This window comes from Aulonocara sp. 'chitande type north' Nkhata Bay, linkage group LG5, assembly GCF_057382095.1.
Source record: "Aulonocara sp. 'chitande type north' Nkhata Bay isolate Kocher_YH1m ecotype deep benthic linkage group LG5, A_spYH_male_GT1.1, whole genome shotgun sequence".
In the NCBI taxonomy this organism is placed as follows: domain Eukaryota; kingdom Metazoa; phylum Chordata; class Actinopteri; order Cichliformes; family Cichlidae; genus Aulonocara; species Aulonocara sp. 'chitande type north' Nkhata Bay.
Genome location: NC_141348.1, coordinates 16,169,352 through 16,186,850, shown reverse-complemented (window position 1 = coordinate 16,186,850; position 17,499 = coordinate 16,169,352). Strand labels below are relative to the sequence as shown.

The 17,499-nt window shown below is 41.2% G+C and overlaps 1 protein-coding gene and 1 long non-coding RNA gene across 3 annotated transcripts in view; both read right to left on the bottom strand.

Moving 5' to 3' along the window:
• Positions 1 to 68: 68 nt before the first annotated feature.
• LOC147330113 (uncharacterized) lies at positions 69 to 713 on the bottom strand. The gene is made up of 2 exons (XR_015129228.1): positions 436 to 713; positions 69 to 338 (listed from the first exon to the last, which is right to left on the bottom strand). It is a non-coding gene; the product is annotated as an uncharacterized LOC147330113 (long non-coding RNA).
• Positions 714 to 9,504: 8,791 nt separating this feature from the next.
• Positions 9,505 to 17,499, bottom strand: part of tafa4b (TAFA chemokine like family member 4b) — a 37,991-nt gene continuing 29,996 nt past the window's right edge. The window contains exons 5-6 of one of the 2 annotated variants that reach the window (XM_086291660.1): positions 12,910 to 13,034; positions 9,505 to 10,772 (exon numbers count right to left, since the gene is read on the bottom strand). In XM_086291660.1, coding sequence (XP_086147786.1) covers positions 10,761 to 10,772; positions 12,910 to 13,034 — 137 coding nt within the window. In that variant the 3' untranslated portion in view covers positions 9,505 to 10,760. Of the gene's footprint in view, positions 10,773 to 11,923; positions 13,035 to 17,499 lie in introns of those variants that run through there. The other variant, XM_086291659.1, reaches the window with a different exon arrangement.

Below are 17,499 nucleotides of genomic sequence, written 5' to 3'. Positions count from 1 at the left end.
ACTAAAGATAAAGCAAATAAAAAGCAAATAAATGTAGCCTGGCTAAATTAACCAGCCCAGAACACAGATTATCTTTGGGGTTCTTTTAATCTGAATGATAAAGTAAGTGCTCAGAAGAAAATAACAAGGTTGTAAAAATAAAGAAATAAAATTGTTACAGACAGCTCCTATCCAGTAACAGCTTTGTGCTCTGGTAACCCACTGCTACTGCAGGTTATTTCCCCAACTTTATCAGCATCTGGAACTCAAGGACATCTAGCGTCATTTCGTGTCTGATATAAACCCAAACATAAATAAAACAAAACTTAGCAGTGCAAAAATAACTGTAGTGGCTTCTCCTGCATAGATACAGAGCCAAGATTAAACAGTTAACACGGTACATTTCCCTCTTACCCACAGAGATAGTATAATACAAGTGTGAACTCAAATACATACAGTGCATTAATCCAGCAGAAAACGGAATATGGATCCCTCTGAGACGAACGGCGAAGTTGGTGGCAGCTACTCCTGGTGCCTTAACTGTTGCACACTTTGCGTTCAAAACAGATCACGCAGCGAAAAAAAGGCATTGCACACCCACATAACACCAATGCAAGCTAGCACTCGTGCATGTCTCCGTAGATCCCCATGATCCCTTCCGCTCTCAGAGGTACCCCAAAAGAAAAACAGTGCCATCCAGTGGCATGTCCCATAATATCGAACTTCCACCCGGCTACATAAAAAGCAAAGGTTCTTATTTTCATACCTTCCCCATGATATATGAACTTCACAGGAAAGCTAAGACCATTGCCAAGAGGAGGGGAAGCATTAGCATAGCCATAATAGCTAATTGCATAGAGTTTCATGAAGACTTTAAGACCGAGGACTTCAAATTACCGCAGCAATCACAGCCATTCGAGTATGAAGACAAATGTGAATATGTTAGGACTTTGATGTATGAATTATTCCAACGTTGTAGCGCACAACATTGGAGTGCAATATTCTGATGGATTCTGATAAAAGCAGGCAATATACAGTCAAAGCAGCTGATGGTACAGCTGTGCAACTTCGTTCAAAGACAAATTTGCATTTGAAGAGTGAGTGCCCATCACTTACACAACAATAACAAGGCAGCAGCACATTTACAAGTGACCGGTGTTGTGAAATGCCACATCTTGATACCTATTCTGTTTGATGAGACAAGAATAAGACTTCAAGACATTTTCTCTTGCTGCTGCAAAGTAGAGCTCGAGCGAAACAACCACAGATAAGCTTGTTTCTCAGTCTGCGGACATGCTGTGAATGTGAAGTGTGCAAAGTCAAAAGAGGCTGTGTGTGGCTTGTGTGTGCTTCTCGTCTGCGTTCGTTGCTGCACATTTGCATTGTGCATGCCTGTGTGTTTGTGCTTGCTGGCAGACTAAGAGCAGGGCTTGAAACCAAGCTGGTGAATTTATTTATATCAGCTCTTTTTATGAGCCCCGCAGCTGGTGAGATGTAGGGGTTACCACAGTATGTGGTGCGTGTATTTTTGATTTTGTGTGTAAAATCTGATTATTGGGGTTTTCATCTAGGTTAACTCTCCCACATTTATATTAGTAGTGTTTGGGTTTTCTTTTTTCATATTTTGTGCATTCCCTCTACCTCTTCACTGGCGCTGTTGGGCCTGGTTGTCCCATTTGTTTCCCTCTCACTTTTGTAAATTGTCCCGCATCCCTCTCATTCTATCATTTCTTTCTATTCTTTCACTCTCACTCTTGCTCATTGCCGCCATCTGCTCTTTTGTTTGTTTCTGGCTATGCTGTTGTCAGGCACTGGCATGAGGGCCTACCCACTATTTCATACAGAAAAGCTTTACAAAAAGACAGAGGCGGACACGAAAAACTATACCTGGCAAGCGCAGAGGTGGGGTCTAAGGGAAAGAGAGAAGCATTTATACAGGTTGGCACCAGGAAAGCCTTTCACTTTCTCCCCTTCTCACTCCCTCTCAGCCAGAATCAATGCTCCAAAATCCCCCAAAGCCAGATCCTCTTACATGCTATCAATTATTCAACCTGCCTCTTTTGTACAACCACTCCTGTTTACAAGGACTGCCTGGCCAATTGTAAATGTTTGCGTGCTCGCTGAGCCCCCATCACCTCCCAGCCACACACGTTGATTACACAGTGATTTAGCTCTATTCTGCCATCCCCCACCACTTCCACACCACTCACATCTGCTCCGACAGGGCATCTGTCAGGCTGGCACAGAGGCAGCCGGAGCGGCAGAAAGCCCTGAGCTATGAGGGTGAACAGGGTAGAGCGCGATGAGAGACGCCAATCACGGCTTGTGGAGCTTGTCATCTGGGCTGAGGTCTGGCTGAGGGCACAGCATCTGGCTGCCAGTCCCAGCAGATGCGCAGCTACGCTCAGAAGACTCTGAAAATATATGTCTAAAAATCATTCTGCAGAGCACCAGGATAGCTGGTGGACAGAAAGCACCAGCATTGTTTCTCAGTGCAATTTATTATACGAAAAGAAAAAAAGAAAAAAGCGCCACCTCCTCTAGCAAGCCTGCAGCTCCTATATGTCAATGAATTTTCTCACAGTTTTTTTTCTGTACACACATAACATGATAAAGTGGCGTCTACTTCTATACCGCAGCGTAAAATTTGAGCACCTATTGTTTTCAGTTATTTCTCACTTGCACACTTAACTTAGAGCTAACTTTATAATACAGGTATGCAAATTCCAAAGCAGGCTGCAATTATATTGTTTTTGTCACTGTTTTTTTTTTTTTTTTTAAATCTACTACTCGTGTCTGGGCAAATCAAAAGATTTTTATTTAACATTTCATTATTATTGCGATGGCATCTGCCACACATGGGAAAAAAATCAGTCCATACCTTATATCTCATTAGTTTGGCTTGCACTTATTTCAATAATGTTATTCGTTAATGTCTTTACTTAAACCTAACAGTGATATCATAAAAATGTGTTCTGTTATACAAATTTTCTATCTTTCCTGGTTTGGGGAGGTGGCTGTTTCCTGTCTGGGTGAAAGGGCGTGGCCAAGAGCTGAGGATTTTGACAGTACAAGCCTGCTCAGCAGGACCAACCAAGTGCATTTCAGAAACTGGGGTGTTTTAGTTTACTTATGTTATTTTGTGCCTCTTGTGTCTTTGTGTTTAGGTCAGTTTGTGAGTTAACATGTGTTTAGTTTGTTTGGTTGAGTTTCTGGAAGTTACTTTTTGAGTAGCATTGCGTTTAGTTGACCTCTTTTATGGCCCTGCTAATTATATTTTGAACTTTCTTTTTTGGGGGGTTAAAAATTTTAAAAAGCCCATTTTTGAAGACATTTTTCCTGTGTTATCTATGCCTTTGCTGCTTGGGCCGTAACAATTTTTCGAGGTGATTTGTTTTATTAAAAGTGCGAGCTTTATTTTGAATGAGGTTTTCTTAATGCTCGGATGCTTCCCATCTTATATCAGATTCTGTCTGCCCACCAGACCTTACAGCTAAGAGTGAAATTCCTTCTTAACCCTTGTGTGGTGTTCGTATTTTTGTTACTCAGCCAGTGTTCATGGGTCTGGTGGACCCGCTAGAGTTTTGGCTTTCCAAATTAACACTATCAAACAATTTTATGTTAAATTACTCAACAGATGTTTACTTCATCCCAATTACAAGACATGTGAACAGCAAACATGGTTAATTTTTTCCCTTTACCTTTGTTAGATCACATTTATGAATTAATGTGCTTCTCGTTTTTCTTTTATATAAAATGTTATAAATAAATCAGTTATAATCAAGTGGAGTGAGTGGAAAGACACAACACATTTACACGTGAAAAAATAATTAATTGTTTAATTTTTCTTTTGAAAAAAACTGAACACGGGTCTCACAGACCCGAACACCATACAAGGGTTAAATAAGCTGAGTGTAACAACAACCTCATTTTAACGCTCTGTTGGAGCTGTACTTTCTAAAAGCTGACAATGGCTACACGAGAAGCATCGGCAAAGTGCTGCTTTAAGCCTAATCGAAAATATGACATGACAAGAGAAGACATCCATTATAGTTGACAATTTGGACACAAAACCACTGTTACATAATTCAATGATGCATAAAGTTGAATGAAGGAAAAACCCACTGTTTTACACATGGTTGTAGAGCAAAGAGTGGCTAGCTGGGGGATGAGCTTGACTCCACGTTACATGACAAGTACCACAGCATGGTAGAATTTGCAAGGTCTCTGCAAGGAATGACTTTAAAGTTGTAAAAATCAGCAGCGAGTCAGTGGAACTAATGGTTTTCTTTGTGTTTGATCCTCCCTTGTTCTGTCTCATCACTCTCTCCATGCCCCACCTGCCAGGGAAATTTATGAGGATGCTGTTTCTCCACCCAACATGCCAGACAGGAGACATTTCTCAGGAAAACAAACCATTAATTTGGTAAATAAGGAAGGAGTATCACACTATGATAATTAATTATGAATAATGCTTGCAAATTTAGCTTTTGTTGTCATTGGTGCAAACACTCTAGCAGTAGTAGCCCATTTCTCTGCTTAACGTAAATGCTGGCTGTTTATCAGAGAGTTCAATGCATATTTATGTGCTGTCTAAATATGGACCCTCTGTTGTTATATGGTCTGGAGCTGGCAGTCATACAGTGTGACAGTAAAGTAAATGCAATATTCACAAAATAGACGTGAGCTTTAAATAGCACTGTTACCATACCATATTCCCCAGCTAAGTGATTGATTGATTGGTAATTTATTTCAACATGTGAACAATATACAAGTACATTTAGAAAAGAAATGAGAGAAAAAAAAATATACTATACAAATTACATACAAAAAAACATTCTGATTAATAAGTGCATGGTCTCTCTATTGTTATATGTTCAGCTGAGAGAGCAAGCAGTGTTTTTACTGTCATGTGCATATCTGAGGAATTTTAAAGTGTCAGTAGGCAGAATTAAATCTGTCACTTCTACTGTATGTATGCACCTCACGCCAGCAAATACAATGGAATATTGTGCATCAGGACGCATATTGTTGAAGTCTGATATCTACTGTGTACATTATCAGTGTTGCTTTGCATTCAGCTTCTCAATTTTTTGAATGCCATAGCATAAATGCAGAGAAAACCATATTGACTCAGATATGAGACACCTTCCTTATGTAAACAGGACTGCAGCAAACACGTGTATAGTATACATATATACAGAGTGCATATACTAGGTATTCAGTATAAGTGCCAAAATGGTAATGGACAGTTAATATGTTAATAATAGCTCCTTAATCCTCCTGTGCACACACACCCACAGACTGCAGGGCCCCTCTTTATCAGTGCTGCTCGCACTGGCAACGACACATGCATTGCCAAGCCTGCCAGGCTACGGCCATGCTAATGTAACCCGTTAGTCTAACAAAGGCTCAGGTCAATGGAGCCTCCAGTGGCTAATTGCTTCAGAGAGATAAGTGAGTTTGACGACGCAGCAAGGGACGGCTCAGCGAAAGGAAGCAGCGAGGGAGAAGATGTTAATGTCTCCCCCCGTTCACTCCACCGTCAATATCGGCCAGTCGCAGGCCTGCCACAAAATGAATATTAAAGACGCTTTTGATTGTTTGTCCTCTCTTTTTTCCTGGTTTCATAGAATTTTAATGGGCTATGTTAGGGTGTTTTGTCACATTTTCTATGCTGGGTAAGAGACTGGAGATAATGCAATTAATCCCCATACCATCACCTGACAGCCAACCAGCTGTGGTGGCCAATAAAAACCACGTGACGGCTATTGCTGTTGCACTATTCTAACATCCTACCCCATGATTCAAAATGAAGGCAAATTACTGCATTGTGCTCTCAAGTGAGCTCAGCAATAATAAAAGGCCTGAATGCAATTAGATGTGGTGTGAATAATATGGTTTTGGGCTAAAATGATTTGCTCTCTTGAAGGAAACACTTTGGCCCGGGTTGATTTGTTCCATCTGAAGTGACAGTGACGAGACCAGCGAGTGCCATCCAGCAACAATAAAACCAATCAGATCTTCTTCATCTGCTAATCTGCCTCTGACTTATATTAAATCAGTGTCACTTTCAGACAGCGAGGCTTTCCAGCCTCTTCCTCCTGCAACAGCGAACTCTTCTTTTCCTACAACCGAGTCAAGTTCACCTGCCTCTCACCGACTCACTTCATCTGAAGATTACAGCTCTCACGTAAAATGAATCCTGAACCCATATTTGTCAGACGTGGCTAGAGGCTAATGCAAATTGGACTTGACAAAGTATGATGAATAAGACAAAAGCTTTTCATCCATTTTTTTCTCCCTCGTTAGATAATGATTGCACAAATTTTCAACAAGTGTGACGATGGACTTTTTGGTGTTTGGTTTGATGATGTATGCATCCTCTCTGGAGCTGACCAACCAGACTTCACACATGAACAAATAAATACTTAAAAGTCTCCTCAGACTCTCCCCCACTTCTCAAAACACTACAGCTGTACCTCTTTATCTCTTGTAGGTATCTTGTCATTCTTCTGTTTTCCATTTTTACTCCAGCTATCTATCCTCTCATTAGTATGATATTCTGCAGTCTTTTCTTCCATGCTGCTTGTTTGCTTCTAAGGATCCTACCCTCTGGGTCCCACCAGTTGCTAACCCATGGAGATGAAAGCTTCCAGTCTCAACGGGGTGTTTGAGGTTAGACCCCCACTGACACACTAAGACACATCCCCTTCCAGTTAAAAACAAGATTATTTTTCACACTAGATAATGTGATGCAAGCACAGTTTATACATAGAATACATTTCTTTCATCATTTTTTAAAAGCTAGCTAGCAACAAAGGTTTTGGAAGCAGGGTTTAAGCTTTTTTTAAAAACAAAGAATGGATAATGTATATAGCCTTGCATAGACATTGATGTCTGCTAAATTTGCATTCAGTGTAGCATCATTAAAGGTGAAAATGGTAATATAAATTCTTCCAAGATACCTCAAGGGTTCTTAGTGGGTTTTTTAGACTTACTTCTTATAAACTAGCACAAGTGGAGTGTTGTGCAGAGTAGTGTGTGGCTTCTCTGCTGCAGAGTTGGTTGTCCAGCACAGCAATAGTAAAAGTACATACGGTGCACTCTGGTGATTTTCTCGTTAAATACTGGTGACCTGGGACGAGGTTTGAATCTGTCCCTGGCAGCTCTTTTTTTGTCTTTCTAAACACAGTTGAAACTGAAGGTGGAGCTGGAGCGTCAAACCCCAGCCACCGGGGAGCGGCGCAAATAGTCCTCAAATATTGATTCTGCTGCAGAGAGCCATGTAGGACGAAGGGGAGCAAGGCGCCAGGCTCATCTACAGAACATGAATTCTCTGAGGGAGGGAAAGAGAGAGTGGGAAGGAGGGGCGAATGGGAAACAGATCCACCATATAGTTTGATGTTGCACAGATCTCAAGACCTTTCCATTAGCTTCTGGTTGCTGTAATTAAGGCTTGCCAATTTCTCTGCGAATTCCAGCTCTCCCACGCCCGTGTGCATATGCATGAAACGGAAAAAAGTTTAAAAAAGAATGAGCTCATGTGGACGTAGGTGTTTTTGCTTGAGCGTGAATGCAGTTACAGGATGCCATCATATTTCCCTCTCCAAAGGACCATTGTTGCTGATACGCTGCTCGTGGAAAGAGGGCAGTTTGGTGTGACTGGCCTAACTGCAGTGCTGCATCGTAAGCCTAAAAATATTCCATGTCAGTGTTCCCGAGAGAAGCCCAGTGCTATCCAGGCCTCTCAGTAATGAGAGAGTGGAACTGCCTGCAACCGGTAGCCCTGCTGTCCCCAAGCTCCCTCTGGCTCAGAGCTCGGCATTGGAGCCGGAGAGTTAGCTGCTCAGCTCCCACAAATTTATCATAGCTCACAAGGCAGCATGTCTGAAAGCAGAGGCTCTCATTCACAGAGGAGCAGCCCCCACCAGGCTCACCCTTGGGCACACTAACCCAAGACATTCACAAATCAGAGAGGCAGAATGATGCAGTTTGAAAAACACTTTCTTTTGGTTGTGTGTCCACAAGAGGGGAGGGTGGGGGGCGGGGTTATGATTTGGAAAGCATCAGTGCAAAAAGCTGCAAACTACTCCGAACAGCTGAGAAATTAAGATACAGTGCGTGGGGTAGATTGCGTGAAAACTTTCATCTGTGCCATCATTTGTTTCAGAGACATTACAGTGGGAAAAAAGAGAGAAGGAGAGGGCACAAGAGAAGGAGAGAAAGATTCAAAGAAAGGGGGGGGGGGGTGGAATGGGGGAGAATGGACAAAGATAATAGAGAGATTTATGATGTTTGTACAGGGCGCAATGCTACTGCACTCAGGGCTGTAATGATCGAGCCTTGTACAGAAAAAAAACATGTTTGCAAAATGTTGAACTGCCATTATCTGTGGCAATTATTTCAGTATGTCTCACCCAAGCTTTGATACGGAGGGTAATTCTGGAGAAAATCAATCCGGTCGATGACGTGACGAATCCTACTTCCGGGCCTAAAGTAGTCTGCGTTTAATATGGCTTTTGTGTTGTTAACATGTTTAATGTTTTGTATTTTCTTCTATTTAGTCTCAAAAAGCTCCTAAAACAGTCAGTGATCCCTGTTGACCTCCCTCGGCTTTTATTACCGCTAATCATTTATTTAAGCTCAGTTTTAAAACCTTAGGATGTAACTACAGCCCAGCCCATGCAGCAGTATATGAATGACTAACCTCGTATTGTGGATGGATTATCTCAGTTGTTCTCCTGGCTGAAGTTTGGTCCTTTTACAGCATCCTGCCATGCGATTACATTTGTTCCTGACCACCGAGAACACTCATGTTAACTTTTATCGAGTGGAAAAAAAGTTAGCTTGTTAATATTATGCTAACATAGCTGTGTCGCTAGCGGTCACGTAGCACATCATTATATACCAGCTAGCCCAACTTCAGTAACCCTACAAACGTCACTGCTGTTTAGTTTTCTGTCTTCATTTATGTTGGAAGTGATAACAGAGCTGTACGTTTTAATTTGTTTCCAAAACCCCGCAGTCAGGACATGCTATATCGTATTTAGATAGAAGCTAGCGAGCTAACTTCCTGCTAACTTCTAACTCCGTTGTCAAATGTCTGTGGAACAGTTTACCTCTACAACTACGTTTGGTTGACTCTGTGGAATCCTTTAAAAACAGTTAAAAACTTTACTGTTTAAACAAGCTTTCTGTTGACCAATGCTTTTTTACATTTTTATATTTTTGATTTACATTTAAACTCTATAGGCCTATTGTGTATATCATGCATTTGCTAATTATCGTATTGTTTATTTTAATCTCTGTGTGCAGCGCTTTGTGACTACCTGTCTATGAAAAGCGCTTAATAAATAAACTTTACTTACTTACTTTACTTATGTCATAAATTCCGTTTTCATGGATGCCTGGATGTTAAACTCAATTGTTACACCTGGTAGAGCAGAACGCTGATCATTTTATTAAAGATGAAAGACTTTAGACAGTTTTTCAACTCTCAGTAATGCCATAGTGATCGTTTGATATATGGACCTGCAGCGGAGTTTAGGCCCAGACACGGCTTGTGACGTCAGACTTAACGACCGGATAGGCAACGTGCGTGCAAAAAAACTAACACGTCTAATAAAAAGAAGCTAAAAAGAAACCTCATCGTGCGGTGGGTTTGTATCTGTGGTGCTTTTAAAGATTAAGAACCAGAATATTTGGAAAACATTTTCAGCAAGGAAAAAAAAAAGAAGGAAGAAAGAAATAACAACATTAGAACAGGTCACACTTGTTTGAGCATTTATGGTCCTCCTTTCAACAGTCAAAATAAGAGATGTCGCAGTACCGAATAAAACAGATCAAAGATATATAACTCTGAAGGCCGAGCCTGGAAAATTTCTCTGGGCAAAAAAATGAGACGGATGAATCACACTTTAATAGTTCATATTGTACCAAGCTGTATGTAAGTGAAGCTCGACAGTCTGAGCCTTTTTTTTTAAACAAATAACTACTCAGAATGAGTGAGGTGTGATATACATATTTATCTACTTCAAGTGTCAGACACTTTACAAAATGCTCACCTTCAGTTTCATGTGACATCCACAGCAAAAAGATGAGAGATATCTAGAAAAACAAAACATTCCCAAACGGCTTCGACTAGTGCAAATATCTTACATGAATTTTTAATATGTTGTTATGATCCTATTGCAATTCCTAATTAGAACTGCAAAATGACTCCCGCAAAACAGTCTTTGTGGTAGTGACTTGACCCACAAGAGCCGTTTAAATCTAATTTGCTATTTGCTAGTTATAAGCTGCTAACTCTCATGTACCCATCCAGACTGCCGCCAGTGTTTCCAGTATATGTTCAACAGGTCTGAACCGTGTCCAGCAACACTCTCAGCGCCGCCTCTAGTTCACATCTTACGCTCGTCCCAGAAAGCTTTGTTGAAATATATACTTTGAAATGCTTAATTGGAGTTTGAAATCAAACGTTTCTGATTAATCCAAACTGTTCATTATTGGAAAAAAGAGTCGCCTTATTGTCCACTGGTACCCTGATTGTAGTCCATTGGTCTCAACAACCAGCATATTACATATGCTGTACACGTGGCTCCATGTTGCCAAGTGAACATAGTTTGTGATGAGTACGTTTGATCCCATTATTTTGTGATGGATATCTTGACAGCAGTCCTTTCCTTTCCCGCATCTTACAGTAAATACAATATGTGTGAGTCATCCATCCTTTCCACATGGAAAGCTTCATGTTTCCTCATGGCTCGGTGGCTCTCTTGCTATCGGGTGACCTAAAAAGAAAAAAAAGAGAGAGAAGAGAAGAGAATCAGGGTCGCAGAGACATCTAATCACATGAAGTGCTTCACAGTGGCTGAACAAATGTTTCTATTTGAAAGAGACAATCGGATGTCAGGGGTGAATATTTAAAGTCAAACAATTTCCTTTGTATTTCAGCCTCTGTGTCCTTTTCATTGGACCAAAAGAGCTTGTTGGCAGTCTAGCCGGTGGTCTGATTGCAAGAACCAACAGTGTCTCAACTGGTTAAGCTGAATTTCACATGTCTTGGAGCTGCAATGGTTTGTTTACACTTGAACAGAGAGCTGAAGGAGTGTAATTGCAGATGTAAAGAACTTGTTTCCCAGCAAACCCAGTGCGGTGTGTGTTTATGCTGTATAATGACCAGATATGTTCATGCATAAAATATTAATTCTGCTTGTTCCACTCCTGCAAATAAAACTACATTAAGTAAGAATGAAAATACAGATCTCATGGTGTGGTGTTTTTGCTGTTTCTTGTTAAATGATGATGCCTCAGTCAGGCAATCTATGCATCTTTCTACAACACACCTACGCCGTGTGGGAGTGAAAGAAAGATTGACATATACTGATCATCATGGTGAATAATATGCTGAGGTGGTACAAGGAGGTCAGAGGAATAAAGAGAGACCCAGTGTAAAGAGCAGAGCTGCAGAGAAAGTAAGAGAGCAGGGCCGTGTGAGCAGTTGCCAAGGAATCGATGTCTCATTGCAACTATCTACAGTGACATCTGCCACCAAGTCTCCAAGTAACTGCTCGCCAGTCCCAAAGCACCTTGCAAATTCACAATTAATGTCCACTGATGCAGTTAGCTTAAAGGCCTCATCAGACAAGGTAGGAGGGACAAAAAGGAGAGGACGGGAGTGAAGAAGAAGAGAGACGGCAACGTGCAACAAAACAGGGATAATTGCACCTATCAGTCCCAGAGTTGGTGTTAGGCCCAGGGTCATTAATTCCACTGCCTGTGACTGAGCTCGGCAGTGCCTCTGTTCCTCAGTCTACCCCACTCACCAATTTAATTACGACTCTTAATTGTGAAGCCTCTGTGGAAGGCCCCAGCCATAATGCATTCTAATGAATGCGACAGATGTTGTTCTGTTATGCCATCTCTTGAGCAATTAGTCTTATGGCGCCTGCGCCGCTTTCCCGTCCAACTGTTTCTCTTTTTATATTTCACCTGTAAATAAACACCTGCTCCATCCCACGGCACGCACTCTGGCGCATGCACACACACTGCCCGGTCGTCAGACCCACAAATTAACTTTCACACTTCAGCAGATTACAAAGGGCCATGAAGGGCCCTCATTTAAATCAATTTATCTCATATGAATAGCATCAGTTTACTCGACATCACATGGCGGTTGTGTGGGGTAGACTGTACAGAGGTCTCGGGTTTACTGTGATGGTTGTTTTTGTTTTTTGTTCTTTTTGATTCGTCTTACCTGAAGAGATACGGCTACAGGAGCTCCACAAACAATCACCTGGAGGCTTGCCTGTTGATTAGCGCTGTATTTTCTTTGTAATTTATAATGATCTCTGAAATAAGTGATTAAATTAGACTGCGGTCTTCTGTGGGCATTTTGAAGATCCAAACAATCTCTGTTTACAAGATCAACTTTAATTTTCTTGGGAAGCCCTTCTGAGTTTTTTCTTTTCATATACTGGCGTATACAATACGAACACTAGCAAGAGTCATCAAGTTGAAAGTTTGTTTACTCAACACTAATTCAAGCAAGATGTTTCACAGACAAAACAAATCAATTGAATTGAAGATCAAGGTCATATCTATCTACATCAAATGTTAGTTAGGTTGGTAATACATGCATTTTTTTGTATTTTTTTTTTTTTTTTTTGGGCATCACATGATTCTCGTGGGACTTTTTGATGTGAGCACCGATAATTTCACACGCTTTGTTGTAGCACGCTGATGAAAAGATTTCAAAGGCTACGCTATAATTAGAGTTACACACTGCACGTAGGTCACGGTGCAGAAGCGCAAAAAACACAGGTAAGAAATCCATGAAAAGGAGAAGCGTTGATCAGTGATTTCACATCAGAGAGAGAGAGAGAGAGCAGGCAGGTGTAGACAAACAGACAAATGCATTCTTCTTACTTTGGTGGTTTTGACTTTGTTGCCAGTGCTGCAGGACCAACCGGTCAGGTCAGGAAGGACCTTACACTCCTCCCCATCCATACATGGCTGCATTTGACACCACCACTTCTGGGCTACAATGGACGCTGGAGTAGTGAGCGGATGTTCAGAGAGAAAATTAAAGACGGAGGGTTAGTAAATGGATTATATGACATGAAGAGCAAAAGGCTAGAATAAGGCAAATTTACAACACCAACGTGACCAGCACACCATGCAATAATTAACACTGATCACTGGAAACCACCAGAACCATGGACAGCACACTGTGAATAAAGATTAATGGGTTTTTTTGTATTCATAAGTAGAATGAGAAGAGTTGAAAAGTTCCCTCCTGCAACACTGCTGATGTTCACTTGTTTGTGTTTTTTTTTTTTTTTTTGCTTCTTGTGCAGATGTGTGAATTTGCATGAGGAGCTGACAGTCACTTCCTGTAATTCAAATGAAATTTCTGCTTATCATTTAATTGCCTTTTGTTACATGCAAAATCAGCAAAACAAATTAAGTGAATGGAACCAGCATTATTCATATTGCATAAGACCAAGGGAAAAATAGGATTATGAAGAAGAAATTCTATCAATAAAAAAAAGGCTCATTTATTTAAGACAACATGCTGATTCTGAAGTGCTGTATGATTTTTGTAGGGCAAAAAGAGCTCTTTGTACTAAAGCAAACAATTAGAAGCTGTGTTTTATTTATCGACTGCAACAACTTTTATTCTGTTCAAACTAAGAAAAACTTGGACGGCAGGATATGCATGCAGGATCACAAAAACAAAACACTTGTGGAGATTTCATATTTGTTCTAATCGTATTAAACGAAATAATTCTAATTATTAGAATTACCTAAGTTTTGATTAATGGCAGCATCCAGTCAAGGACATATTTGAACCAAATCTAATAACTCAAATCATCCCAGCATGATGATGTTTCAGAGAGCTGCCGCTTTGACAGAACTGCTGTGGCGTTGGGTTCTTTGTTATCAACTCCTGGGTCTGTTAAAAAGCTGTTTTTCTGTGTTTCAGTGAACAAAGCTTGATGCACCCTTCTTCTCTTATTGTAGTCTCGGATGAAAACTGATCACGTTAAGGTAAAACACTTTCCCACCGTCATTCCAGCCGTGGTTTGACACTTTTATATGTAGAATAACGGTATGACATCTGACATATTCACTTAGTTCCAGTGCCATGGTTCATATTAATGCAATAATATCTCATGTGGGTGAACAATGAGGTAACATGGTCAATGCCGCACATTCGCTCATATTTGACTGCACATCTATACAGTGCAGAATCTATGTTTTTGTGAATGTCATGTTATTATAGTTTTTCAAGCATGTCCTCACACGACTGAAAATGTACCTGACTTGGTAAATATGGTCTTGAGCTACTGGATCCTGTTGCACAGGTAGGAAAGTGGATGCAGTCTGGGCTGAGCTATAGTTTATCCGCTATTAAAAGCTAAAGTTTCCTCCATCTTAGCAGCTGGCACTCAAATCTCACAGATCATTTGACCCCACCTTGTAGACAAGAGACAGAATAAGAGAGAATAACTCAGTCCCCGCTCTCCTAACTCATCATCTGCCCATCCTTTAGTCTCAAAGGTGAATGCAGAAAGAAAAAAAGAATCCCATCTCCCCAACTTCATCATCATTAAGCTGCTGGACTGATGGTGTTTAGAAAGAATTTTTTTTCATATCTGCTGTTTCCAACAAATGAATGAGATAAGCTGGTATTGTGAGGAAAATTGACTTTCAACTGCATAATGCAAAAGAACATGGGCCAATTCTCTCAAGCATTCTGGGAGAAGAAAACAGTGCCACTAAGAGAAAGAGGGAGAGGAGGGCGGGAGGGAGGGAGACAAGACTAAATAATAGCTGTTCACCAAGAAAACATCTTTGTAGTGAGGAAATGAGCAGTGAGAGGAACTCGGGGAGGCAGAGTGAAGGGTGCAAAGGAAAGAGGCCGTTTGAGGATGACTATCACTGATTGTAGTGGTGAAAGGAGCAGATCAAACAAAGAAAACACAGGAAGAGGAGAGTAGCAAATTGAGGCGGAGTGGAAATTGGCGAGAAGCAGAAAGCTAACTTGAAGCTGCCCAGTCAACACAAAAAAACCTCTCGCCGCTATGATGAGGCTAATGTTGAACACATTGTTATGATACATGAGCTCAGTGGCAGTAAGCGGTTCTAAAAACCAATGGCTGTGTAATGATTGTTAATGTGGCCATTACAGTGTCAACGACAGTGCTTTGTACTGCTCGAGTGTTATATAGAGCTACTAGGCATGGCCTTTGAGTGCTATTATGGAGTTAGTGTTTATTGCACCTTATCTCATGCTATTACTAGGAGGGTGGGGCATGACACATAAGAACCTGCCTGTCAAGTGAGAAAATGGACACGAGTTTGTACGTGGCCTGTGATGTCATGGATAATTCAAGTACTGGACGGCATTCAGACAGAGATCTCAACAGGTCAATGGTAAAAAGATTACAGCAATACTGTGCACCAGTTAGTTCTGAAATTATCTCCACTGGAGCCGTATTTTTCCTCGCTGTACTGATGGAGGAAGTTTAGAGGCCAGTAGGAAGCTTTTCAGGTGCGCAACGGTTTGAATGACTGAAATTCAATATTTACATTTAGAAGATTTAGATAGTCATCTTGAATAGTTCACTAATCCACTTATATTAACACTACTGACCCTCGTGAGCCTCTACAGTAAATATGAAACCACAGACAGCCTCCAGCTAGTTTAACTTAGCACATAGACCAGAAACCGGCTTAAATAGCGACCTGTCCAAAAATAATCAACTTCGTCCACTATCACTATCAAAACTCTCAAACTGCATGGCATATACATATGCCTTTTATGTACAAAAACAAACAAAAAAGAGCATATAAGCAATACATGATGGATTTATGGAAGACTGTGTGCTGTCTTAGCGCTCAGAACACACAGGCCTAGAGACCCGTCGGCTAGCATCTGGCAACCACCAGGAAAAATGTGCATTCCCCTGGTTGTCAATAGTAAATGATGGCTGCTGGCAGTCACTTTGAAATCAAATGCTAAAGCCCCACACAGTTGTCAGTGACCCACCCTGGTAGCTACTGGTCATCAGAAAAAAAGGAAAAATTCAGTTGCTGGAGGTTGTTGGCATTTGCTAACCTGAAATTGGTCACATGAACTGGTGAAAGAGGTGTATATGGTGCTGAACTGAAAAGTTCCTTGGAACTGCTATTGTCACCCAGTAGTTTGCATGGGAGACGCCAACTTGTCTGCAGACACAAACTACTCACCAAGCAGTGGAGAATGTTTTCCTTCGAAGAAAATCTGTGCCTTTTGGGATGTGTTGGTTGCAGCGATAAGGACAACTTTTACTTTGAAGACAAATGGTCTCCGTTTCCAGTTTGCATCACACTGTTTCATTTTAGCTCAGAGAGGAATTAGCAAGTGTTCACAGACAAGTTAGTGTCTTCCATGCAAGCTACAGACAACAAAGGTGGGAATCTGCTGCCATCCAAAGCATTTGCAACAGGCGTTTCAGTGCAGCATCATGTACATCTTTGTGATCCATTTCATGCTAGTGACTGGCAGGAAAACCCGAAGAAATGATCCACAACTAGTCAGGAGGTGCACATTTTCCCCCTCATGATCAGCGGCTGCCAGATGGTCGCCAACAGGTCTCTCAGCCTGTGTGACTGAGGCCTGAGACATAGCGAGCACATAAGGGTATCAGGAAGGACATCTGTGGCAAAATTCTGCACCTGAGCAATAGGCAGATCCAGCCGATGTGGGGGCTCCACAGGAAATAAGGGAGCAACATTAAGTACCTACTGCTTGCTGCTTCATACCACATGACTCGTGACTCATGTAACAGTTGTTCTTTGGTCTCAGTTAAAGTCTCTCTTACAAAACAAAACAAAGTGGAAAAACAATCATCAGCTGAGTTGCTTTTAAAATTATTAAGCTAAAGTGACAATGACGACTTTCCACTGTGTCTCCACAGTCTTGCCTGTAATTTTTTCACAATAATGTTCAACAAGTACCAGTGAAAATGAATCACTGCCAAGTTCGTCAAACAGAAAGACATTTTTTCAGGGAAAAATGCATTTAACACATGAACTCCCCCTTAGCTCTACGTACTCTAATTGCATCAGTCTCATTAAGACTCAACATTTATATTCACAAAAGGTGCCCATGCTAATTAAAAAAAGGTTTGCAGCTCAGGCATACATTTCATCACAGTTACTCGCAGTCGTTATAGAAGCTGCACTCAGAATGCCTTTTAAGTTCTCCTGCAAACTTTCAGCATGGGATCAGCTGAGGGCAAACGTCTAGACAGGGCTTTGTTTAAGGTGCAGGTGATTAGGCAACAGAAGGGACTGGAGCTACAGTATGTTATTCCCCTGGCTCTCATTGAGTCTCCTGGGTTGTCGAAATAAGGTCTGCGGATGCTTTATGCTACGAGGGTGCCTACAGCTTTTGCTCGCCTGCTACTGATCACAACATGTCAATCTAGCACACACCTGGTAAATGTCACTCAGCATTCTGCCAGC